This window comes from Carlito syrichta, unplaced genomic scaffold (genome assembly GCF_000164805.1).
Source record: "Carlito syrichta isolate Samal-C Ts95f unplaced genomic scaffold, Tarsius_syrichta-2.0.1 Scaffold303338, whole genome shotgun sequence".
NCBI classification, from domain to species: domain Eukaryota; kingdom Metazoa; phylum Chordata; class Mammalia; order Primates; family Tarsiidae; genus Carlito; species Carlito syrichta.
In genome coordinates, this window is record NW_007247434.1 from 252,212 (window position 1) to 264,057 (window position 11,846).

Below are 11,846 nucleotides of genomic sequence, written 5' to 3' on the forward strand. Positions count from 1 at the left end.
AAAAAAAAACAAAAAAAAAAAAAAAGGAGACAAGAGAGCTTCTCTCTCTCTCTCCCTGCAACCCCACCTTTTCTCACCAACTATCAAATGGGCAGAAACTTTGATCTTAGACTTCTAGCCTCCAGAATTGTTGAGGAAATAAATTTTTGTTATCTAAAACATTCACTCATATTTTGTCATGGCAGCATGAGCAGACTGATACACCACCCTATTTAAAAGTGAGAGATAAAATGCCTTGCACTTCCTCTCCCCACTTGCACATTCTCCACACCTGTTCTATTTTTTCTTTTATTCATAATTATACTCATCTTTTAGCATACAATTCACTTATTTATTATTCTTTTTGTTTATTTTCTGCCCTTCCTTCAGAATGTAAGTCCCCTGAGGCCAGAGTTCTTTGTTTTATACAAGACTATTCCAAGTTGCTGAATTGACCAATGAACAGATATATGGATTTTGAATTAGATATTTAAAATTTTCAGGTTGAGTGTTAGACATTGAAACAAATAAGAACAAAAAATTATTAACCATTTTAGGCATAACTACTAATTGTAATATAACAAATTTTGTTACATGATTTATAATTTTTTCTGCAATAAATGCTATAGTCAAGTGACAAAATAAGTTAACTAGACATGCAGGAATTCATGTTTCACTTTTTTTCCTGCTGGATTGGTGCTTATGAAATGTTACCAATATGAACAGCTTCCTGTGGCTATTCTGCATGGTAGTTTTGAATAAATACTGCATTAATTGTTTAAGTTAGGAGAGCTTCATGTTCCTCTAGAATCTTCAGCTAAATTTTAAAAATGCTAAAGCATGTATCTTATAAAGTGTTTTAGATACATCCTTTTACACATTAAAATGTTTATGTTTTGTCTTATGAATTTTCACATGCTGATGTGAATTGAACGTGGGAAAGGAGGCATGAAGATGAATAAAGAATCATCTTTATGGTAATAATGAATCACTGGGCTCAGTAGGAAAAGAAACATTTCCATCGACCACAAAGAATAAAAATTCAGATTAGATTACCATTTCAAAGCACCAGCCAAGTGAGGAAATGACATATAATATATTAATAAACAATATGTAATCCTTTGGGCACATGTATTACAGAAGTATCACTAGAAGAGGACAAAATGTTCCCTGATTGTGGAATATGCTTTCTGATTCACTTCTATGCATGGACCCACAGAGCATTGACAGTACAAGATGAAGTCACTTCTCCAAATATTTTAATAGAAAATGGAATTCTTGAGTGCTGCCAATGCCCCAGTGGAGAGGCTGAGGTCAATATCAGATTTGAAATATTTAAGGTGGATAAAAAATTATTTCAGCAATGCAGACAATTAAGTGTGTGGTTGTGGGCGATGGTGCTGTTGGTAAAACATACCTCCTGATATCCTACAGAACAAATAAATTCCCATCTGAATATGTACCAACTGTTTTTGACAACTATGCAGTAACAATTATGATTGGTGGAGAGCAATATACTCTTGGACTTTTTGATACTGCAGGGCAAGAGGATTATGACAGATTACGACCACTGAGTTATCCACAAACAGATGTATTTCTAGTCTGTTTTTCAGTGGTCTCTCCATCCTTATTTGAAAATGTGAAAGAAAAGTGGTGCCTGAGATAACTCACCACTGTCCAAAGACTCCTTTCTTGCTTGTCAGGACCCAAATTGATCTCAGAGATGACCCCTCTACTATTGAAAAATTGCCAAGAACAAACAGAAGCCTGTCACACCAGAGATTGCTGAAAAGCTGGCCTGTGACCTGAAGACTGTCAAGTACGTGGAATGTTCTGCACTCACACAGAAAGGCCTAAAGAATGTATTTAATGAAGCAATATTGGCTGCCCTGAAGCCTCCCGAACCGAAGAAGAGCCGCAGGTGTGTGCTGCTATGAACATCTCTCCAGTGCCCTTTCTGCACAGCTGGTGTCGGCATCATACTAAAAGCAGTATTTAAATCAAACTAAAGATTAAAAATTAAAATTCATTTTTGGGTAATGACAAATACCCTGCACCTCCCCACATGCATTCGTGTGAGACAAAGTCCATAGGTATGACCCCTCTCCCCCTCCCTGTACTAGTTAATTTTGAGTAATTGTGTATTGTCAGAAAAGTGATCAGTGCTAGTTTTTGTTTTGTCGTTTCAAACAAATTTTTTTTTGTTTGTTTGGGTTTTTTTTGTTTAAAAGCAAGGTATCCTTGTAATGACTCTGTAAGACTAATTCAAATTGTTGAAGCTGCTTCCTGGTTCCACTCTGGAGAGTAATCTGGGACATCTTAATGTTTTGTTTTATTTTATTTTTTATTTTTTCAGGGGGAGTGTGTGTGAGGTTTGGTTTTTAGTCTTGTTTTTTTAATTCATTAACCAGTGGACGGCCCTTAAGGGGAAGAGGATGGATTGATTCACATTCTACTTCCTAGATCTAGTTTAGAAAACATGTTCCCCATCTGGTGCTCTTAGGAAGGAGTATAGTAAATGTCTCATTTAATAACAGATTCCTTTTTGAAAGTTGCCTTTTCTCTCCACCCTTAAGTAGATCCAGTATTTGATGAAGCTCATGAAAGTGGGTGGAACCTGTCTTGCCCTTCTTCTTTTCTAGGATGCACTATATATGTGACTGTGACTTTCAAGGAAATTTGTTTGCCATTTGCTGATTTTTTTTTTTGGAAGTTAATTTCTAACTTCTTTCACTGATAAATGAGGAAAAGTATTACACCTTTGGAATACACCAAATGGATCGAGTTCATAATTAAAAATTTTTTTCCTGTCAGTCATTGTCTTACATGCTTAGCATAGATTTGCAACTCAACAGTAAATGATATGGTGTTCCTAGAACACAGTTGAAAATCTGGTATATAGAGTTAATATGAAGGGTGGTGCTAGAAGACAGATGTCTATGGAATGAGTCACATTCTCTCAATTATGAGGATGGAAGCCTTCTTCATTAAGAAGCTGGGGGTTGGGTGGGGTGGAATGGGGAGAACACTTAACAACATGGGGATCAGTCAGGGGAATCCCCTTATTTCTGTTTTGCATATAAAGAACACTAGAGCAGCCAGATGAGGCTCTCTAGTTTAATAAAAATCATGGAAAGAGTCTTAAGAAGACTCTTCATAAGTATTAATAGGGATTTTATCAGCTTATTTTGGTTGCAGCTTCCAATTTTTAAAAATGTTTGGGTAATCTTTTCCACCTTCCGCAAATCCTAATTCTTGTGGATTCATTAGTTTTGAACCAATGCTTTCTCTTGTCTCAATTCTTTGTATATGCATTCTTTTCAGATGTATGAAACAAACAAAAACTCTTCAAAAAAAAAAGAAAATGGAATTCTTTTACTTGAAAATAGAAACACAATTTTTCTGTAATAGGCACAAGTCATTCCTGATAGGCTTAAAATCCTATGACTGATCACATTAAAGTTTTCTGTTTCATAGTAAATTATACTACTGTAATTTAGAAAATCAGCATTATAAAGCAGTTACTAATTTTTCATAATTATTATCTTCTAATCAAAATTATCATTATTTAAACTCAGCATATGGATTCAGCTCTTTAATCCTCTTTTATATCTCTAACAAGAAGCTTGAATTAAATGTGATACAAAGCTCAGTACAAATCTGACTCCTGATAAAAAGGCATATAAAAAGGAAGATATTATTATTATTATCATTATTTTTTAGAGTAAGTTTTTATAACAAGACTAAAGCAAGGAGTTTATCTTTTTTTGTTTTTGGTCCCATGCTGGTCAACTAGAATATTTAAACACTGCACAAAAAATTTACTGAAAGTTACTCAATCTCATAATTCAAGAAATATAATTAGGAAAAATAAATGATAAGTATTTGATGTGGTGGCTTTGCTAACTAGCTTGGTTAAATCATTGCACAGTGGATACATATATCACATCATTACTTTGTACCCCATAAATACATAAAATTATAAGTTGTTCATGTTCAATAAAATTTTTAAAATATAAACTAAAACACCTTATAAGGATGACCGTCAGTTTTCATCCATTAAGACTGGTAAAAACTTAAAAGTAGATAGTAAAGTATTTGCCAGGGTGTGGGAAAATGTCATACTTATTCATGTTAAAAAAATAAATTATTGCATCTTTGCCCACAAAACAACTCATGCTCATTTGTGAATGCTAACCTCAAAAAGCCAAGACAAGACTGTGAAAAAAGAGAGCACCTAGATATAACTGGAATATTGAGAAGAGAAAACGATACAGCAAAGATAGGACAGCTGTGAGAGCAGAAACCCCACTAATAGTGAGGAAATGGAAACTACTTGGGCATGTAGCGATTTCAGGCAGTGTGGTACAGTGTTCACAAGCACAAACAGAAGTCACACTGCCTGGGTCTGAAAGCTGGTGCTGCTACCAACCTTGGTGTGGCTAAAAACCTTGGTTGGGTTGTTAGGAAAAGCATATATTTATTTTCATTTGTTTGTTTCATTTTTTAAAAAAATATTTTATTTTAAAGATGTGGAGTGCAATCAGGATTAGGTATATAAGTTGTCATTGTACAGGTAAAGCTTGGGCCTACCTTTGGTCCCCACTTTGTCTGGTTAGAGATCAGGTACCCTTATTAATGTTATATGTCCCTGCTCCCTCCCCTGTCAGTTTCTGACTACTGCCAATCCCTTTCTTATAGTATTATGGTAAATGTTCAGGGTCTGCTTATAAGCGAGAACATATGGTACTCAGTTCTTTGTTTCTGTGAGAAGTCACTGAGTATTATAGACTCTAAATCATTCCAGTTGCAGCAAAGTTCCTAATTTTGTTCTTCTTTATGGCTGTGTAATATTCCATTGTGTAAAACCAAATTTTTAAAATCCAGTCCAGCTGTGATGGTCAGCATGGTTGGTTTCATGTTTTTGCTATTATCTATTAACAGGAGGTCATATTATAGAGTTGCAGAAAAGGAAGCATGAGTTTCAATATAAAACCTCTTAAAAGACTTGATACAACATGCAGGAGAATTAGACAGGACTCCTACCTAGTACCATATACAAAAACCAACTCTAAATTGATCAAAGACCTCATCATAAAACCTCAAACTATAAGACTCACAGAAGAAAACATAGGAGACACATCTATGCACATGGAAGTCGGCAACCAATTTCATGATCAAATTCCCAACAGCCAGTGACATAAAATCTATGATAGACAAGAGGGACCTCATCAAACTGAAAAGCCTTTGCATAGCAAAAGAAATCATTAAGAGAGTGGGGAGACAACCCACAGAATAGGAAAAAATATTTGCTAATATGTATCTGACAAGGGCCTAACATCCAGTATCTATAATGAACTCAAATGAGCCAAAAGAAAAAAAAACAAACAACCCTATAAAAAGTGGGCAAAAGACATTAACAGACATTTCTCAAAAGAAGAAATATGAGCAGCCAACAGACACATGAAAGAATGTTCATCTTCACTAATCATCAGAGAAATGCAAATTGAAACCACATTGAAGTACCACCTAACTCCAGTAAAGATGGGCATTATTAATAAATCAAAAACAACAGTTGCTGGTGTGAGTGGGGAGAAAGGGAACACTTCTACACTGTTGATGGGAGTGCAAATTATTCCAACCTCTATGGAATGTGACGATTAAAAAAACAACAACAACTAGAAATCGACCTTCCATATGGCCCAGCAGTACACCCTCTGGAAATATATCCAGAGGAACTTTCATCATTCTACAACAAAGATACCTGCACATGCTTGTTTATTACCGCACTATTCACAATAGCAAACACATAGAACCAACCCAGCTGCACATTAAAAGTGAACAGGATAAAGAAAATGTGGTACATATACACAATGGAGTATTAGGCAGTCATAAAGAAGGACAAAATAATGAACTTTGCAGTAAACTGGATGGATTTAGTGTCCATCATACTTGGTGATCTATCACAGAAACAACTGAATACCACATATTCTCACTCAAAAATGAGTCCTGAACATTTATCACAATGTTACAAGGCAGGAATTGGCAGTTGCAGGACACTGCCAGGGGAAGGAGGGAGTGGGGAGGACATGTGGCATCACAAAGGGTACCTGATCCTAAATCAGGGGAAGTGAGTACCAGTTGGAGGCCCAAACTTCACCTATATGTAGACTGCTCATATACCTAATCCTGACTTGTACCCCACATTTCAATGATAAAAGAAAAAAAATTTTTTAAAGGTTTGGTACATAAACAATGTCAGTTATCTTTATTAACAAATATTTTCTATTCCTCCATCATTCATTCATCTGATGTAATCTCCCAGTTAGCTTATGAGGTGGGTTTTTTTATTTTGAAAATAAGATTTCAGAACTTAAATAATTTTTAGTAACCCGAAGTCACATAAATTCAACATATACTAAAATTGCCTGAAATATTGCTGTTTGAAGAGTCTGTGAAGTTCACGGCCACAATATCACTGCTTCATTAAAATAAAACTCCTCTGCTTCTCTTGTGGCTTTGGAGGAAGTAATCCTTTTTGCTGCAAAATATACATAACAACTTCCTATTTCCAAGTCTAAGTGAGCACACTGGAATTTTTAATTGTTAGCATAGTAATTAAATGAGAGGTGTTATGACAAAAAAAAAAATCATAGAGTACCCTTGCCATGAGGTTGAAGATTTCATCTTGTTCAACTTTAATGAGATCCCTGTAAGGTATAGAAAGGGATGTCTGGTTTTCAAATCACAGGAATCCTCCATAATTAAACCTTGTAATCAAAACACTGCCTACAAGCACTTTCCTTAAACTGATGTATCTAAGGAGTTTTTTTGTTTTTTTTTTTAGGTTTAAGAAGGTTTCTTGTTAATTTTGGTAATAGAAATGCTAACATCTGATCTTGAGTAAAAACAAAATCAAATAGTTGTAAGCATTTATTTGCGATTAAAATAATGCATATGTCATTTCCCATGTTTATCCCTACAGGTCATAAAGATTTTCCTAAATGCAAACTGCTCTTCCTCAGATTCATTCTTTCCCAGTGAAGCCCTACCTAGGCCCCTCTCACTTCTATTTTCGTTAGCCCCTTTCACTAAACTTAAACCTTTTAAAGTTTGTCAGCCTATAGTGATCCTTTTGCCCTTATTTTGATCTCCAAATGATAACGTCTTTAAGAGGCACAACTACCACCACATAATGTACAGATACACAGCCTTGCAAAGGTTCTTTGAACCTGAAGTTTCAGGTGATAGGTATCTCAGGTTGGATCTCACTGTTTCTGGTGTACAAAATTCCAGTCCATATCCACTGTTGGTTTCATGACCTTGATGTGACTTAGACTTATTTCACTGGAGTCTGGGATTACATACACACTGTACATCTTGCCAGAAATGCTGGGAGTCATTAGCATGCTGCAACTGACTCATACATCCCAATATATGACATATTTGATAGAAAAGGGAACTCAATCATCTTTCATCATCTTCTGATGACCCCAGGGCTAATTATATCATTGCACTTTTTTATTTGTTTTTTTTTATTCTCATAGCCATGACACCATTCTTTCCATGACCATAGTAGAAACGGTCAACTTTATTTCCATTTTAGCAATGTTTTAAAAATATTTTTTGGCCGGGCTCGGTGACTCAGCCTGTAATGCTGCACCTTGGGAGGCTGAGGTGAGTGGATTGCCTGAACCTGCGTGTTCGAGACCCGCCTGGGCAACTTGGTGAAACCTCATCTTTACAATGAATCAAAAAAATTAGCCGGGTGTGGTAGTGCGTGCCTGTAGTTCCAGCTACTTGGAAGGCTGAAGTGGAAGGATCGCCGGAGCCCAGCAGGTCGAAGCTGTGGTGGCTGGGAGCTTGCCACTGCACTCCAGTCTGGGCGACAGAGTGAGACTCCAACTCTGATGATATTCTTTTGCCAAGAACTCTTTGACTCCATGGTAATCTATTAATGTTAAATGGACCAGGGTCATTCTGGGGAGTATTCTTGGTTGCCTTATCCATCAAGGTAAATCTGATTCCCATAGAACCACAACGTCCAATAGCCTAGTAAAAACCAAATGCGACCACAGAAATTGATGACGTGAAATCCATTAACCAGAAAAATGGCTGGGTTAAATTGCTAGTCATTGAGGAACTCTGCTCCAGTGGTACATTTTCATTTCACCACAACTAAGGATTGCAAGCCTAGTAATTTCCTCAAATCCCACCTGTCACTGTTTTACTAGCTATAAATGACTAAATAGCAGAACTCCGTGTCATCAATCCAGAATAAGCATTACAAGGCAAAAGACAATTACAAAGCTTCTATCTCTCAGGAGAGAGTCGTTAGAAGACCACATAAGAAGAAGCCTAAAAGGCTGTTCTTATGTCACTGGTGTTCGAATAATATACTGAATTCTGAGTAAATTGATAATTATACGAGATCCTTCTTTGTCACTATCCCTTACCAGCCCGATGACTTTCTACATGCTGCCTCCATTCTACTTTTCACCAGTCCCTCCTTCCTTAATCTTGGCAGGATCCTGTGGTCTGTCCTTTCCACATCTTTTACCCACTTTAGACTTCTGCTGTTACCAAGGTATACAAACATTAGTACCTGGACAACTAGTGTGGCTGTGGGTATGACTTCAAAGACAGAAACAGAGAACTGACTCTATTTCTGCGACATTCTAGAATTGGCTATTATATTCCACTATCACGGCATAAGTGGAGGGAAGAAAGAGAAGCTCATCACTGAGGAGCACCTCGAGACTACCTATAATGCTAGACAAAGCTATTGTTGGCCAGAGGGAGGTCATTTGTCAGAATCTAAAAATTGTGTCCCTGTATGTCACAGTTCCTGATGCTTGGTACTTCCCCTTTTTATGACTTTTTTTTCATTTCTATTACCACAAATGTTTTAACTTAGCCCTTCAGATAATTGACTGAACATGTTGTCCTCCAATCAATAATCTGTATGGAACTCGGAAGTTAATGAGAAACATAGCACACAACACAGAACACAAAAAGACTAACTCCTTTCAGGACTGCTCCTATAAAATATTATTTCCCTTAGACACACGAAACAGATCTTTGATCTTCCATTGACAAACATACCAGGGTCACTATTTAATTGTAATCTTAGTAAATGCAAACTTTGGGAAATTATGTTGATGACAAGACACTTAACTGTGGTAGTATTAGAGTGTGATAGACTTACTTATCAAATGAAGAAATGCTCAACACAATGTGAAAACGACAAGACTAATCAGCTAGCTTTAAAATCATTAAATTATTGAGTAAAATTAATCAAACCAATGACTTTATGAAATTAAACAATATTTTAGTCAAAGAAATTTATATGTTATTTAAAAAAATTTTTTTTATTTTATGAAATGACAGAGAACAGGCTGCTCCCTAGATGGAGCAGCCAAGATTGGTCTATAGAAAGAACAACTACATGTCATTTTTCTGTAAACATCTATGTTGCAAACTACATGCCCCTTTTTATTTCTTCAAGATGCAAAATTTCCTTGACTATGCTGTGAAGATTGACTTTTTTTAATACAATTAATATTTCTACAACCTTATGAGAATTTCTGACTGAAAATGGTGGAACAATCTATCTTGCTCCAGTCACAGCTCTCACTGAAATCTATTTTCAGCTCATGATATACTAAGCAATAGCTTGCTGGGATCTGAACAACAGACAAAGTCCCACATTCTCAAGTGGTGCCAGAGATACACTATCACCCAGTTCCTTGAGGTACTATAGATGGATAAATTGAAGGTTTGAAGATTTGGTGTAAAAGAAATAGGAAGTTGTGATACTCTCTGAAATTATAGGGAAATAATTTCTCCTAAATAAAGATATTTCTAAAATCCTTGATTGTTACCTATCCCAAAAAAAAGCTATTAAACATTAAAAATTTGCTAACTATAAAATATTAACATCTTCACATATGTTGTTTTATGTAAAATTTTAAACAACCTTCCAAGGAGTATATACTCATCATTTTTATAAATAAGGAAACTGAGATTTATAAAAACTAAATTATTTTCTAAAGTGGCAGAGCTAACATTTGAATCCAGATCTAATTCTTATATTTGGTTATGGAATCCTGTGGTGTATTGAAATCCTGACCAGGTCACTTAATTACTTAATCAGTCTAGGCCTCGGCTTCCTTGTCTGTAAAACAGAGTAAACATTAACACTTAACTCGGGGTTTCTCATCCTCAGCACTTTTGACATTATGGGCTATCCTTTGCATTGTGGATGTTCAGCAGTATTCAAGGCCTCTGCCCACTAGATGACAGAAGCATGCACCAGCACCACCAACACCACCAGCACCAACAGTACCACCAGCACCACCCCAGCATCAGCACCACCACCACAACCATTACCACCACCACCACCACCCTGTTGTAACCCCAAAAAGCTCCAGACATTGCCAAATATCACCTGGCCCATAAAATCACTTAATCACTCTGCTTTGAAGTACTGACCTAAATTAAAGGTTAGTTGTGACGATGTCATCAGTTAATACGTGCAAAGTGCCTAGAAGGGTGCCTGGCACAGAATATTTAATGCTAGATATGATTATAGCAATGATGATGAGGATGATGATGATATGATAATATATACATGCATATGATTAAACTGTATTTATGTTTTATTTTGGCCTGATTTGGGTGGGTATAACTGAAAGAAACTTATGAGTTTCCTGAAAGAAAATAACTATATTAAAGAGGACTTGGAAGCATCTAGTTTTTAGGATTATTTAACAAACATTTCCATAAGCCAATTTCTCTTTTATTAGGTAAAAACATTTTATATAAAAGATTGTACATTAAAAGAGTCAAATATATATTTATTTAGTATAATTTTAGTGTATCTCACCATAGAACCAATATTCTAATAAAAATTATATCCCTTTAAAAAATATATATTTCAAATACTATTTTTCTTTAGCAGGTTAATTAACATTTAAATGAATTTGTAATTAAGAACATTCAGTCATAGATGAATACATTAACTAATAGATATTCCAGTTATGATAAATATATTGAGATTATACATTAAATTAAACTACGAAATATGTCTTACCTAAAGTCTTAACAGGGTCAGAGTAATCAGAGTCAGTAAATTGTCCCATGACATTTGTGGCTCTAAATTTAAATCTATAAAATAAAAAAATTACAACCCAATAATTTGCATGTAATATGACTTTTTTGTGAATACCTTAACAAATAATATGAAAGTTGTATATATTTATTCATAAGAAAATGAATTTACAAGAAACAAATTTGGAATTGAATTCCCATCAGGACAAATATATGCTATGTATCTATGATATGAATAATTATCTTGTACTTGGACCTGTTGAATTTGATGGGGCAGTGACTAAAAATTGGTAAACTTATAAGCAGTCAGCAGTTTAAAGGAATGAAGCAGATCACCTCCCTCATAAATTTGTTTGGAAAATGATTTAGTATCTGTGAAAGTGTATTACACTAACATACTTTACAAATATAAGGCATAATAATAACTGTTATATCTCAATCAACTTTGCAAATACTAGTAAATCAGATTAGAATGATTATATAGAACTTGTCCAAATGGAAACAAATTAAGAGCAATATTTTTTATTTCTATGTCTGTACAGCTGTGTTACACATTTTATGTTTCCATAGCATTTGGAATAGAAAAAGGGCAAAGAAAGGGATCAAGGTTAAAAACTAAAAGCACACGGACATTTAAAAATATAAGACCAAGTCAGGCTTGGTGGCTCAGCCTGTAATTCCGCGCCTTTGGGAGGCTGAGGTGAGTGGATTGCCTGAACCCGCGGGTTCAAGACCCACCTGGGCAGCAAGACCTC

General features: G+C 35.4%; 1 protein-coding gene and 1 pseudogene across 1 annotated transcript in view; one reads left to right on the forward strand and one right to left on the reverse strand.

Annotated features, from left to right (window-relative positions):
- PTPRQ (protein tyrosine phosphatase, receptor type Q) overlaps positions 1 to 11,846 on the reverse strand; it is a 219,468-nt gene that overhangs the window by 50,843 nt on the left and 156,779 nt on the right. Inside the window, exon 33 of the mRNA XM_008058431.1 lies at positions 11,075 to 11,148. Coding sequence (XP_008056622.1) covers positions 11,075 to 11,148 — 74 coding nt within the window. The remainder of the gene's footprint in view (positions 1 to 11,074; positions 11,149 to 11,846) is intronic.
- Positions 1,343 to 1,916, forward strand: LOC103260778 (annotated as a pseudogene).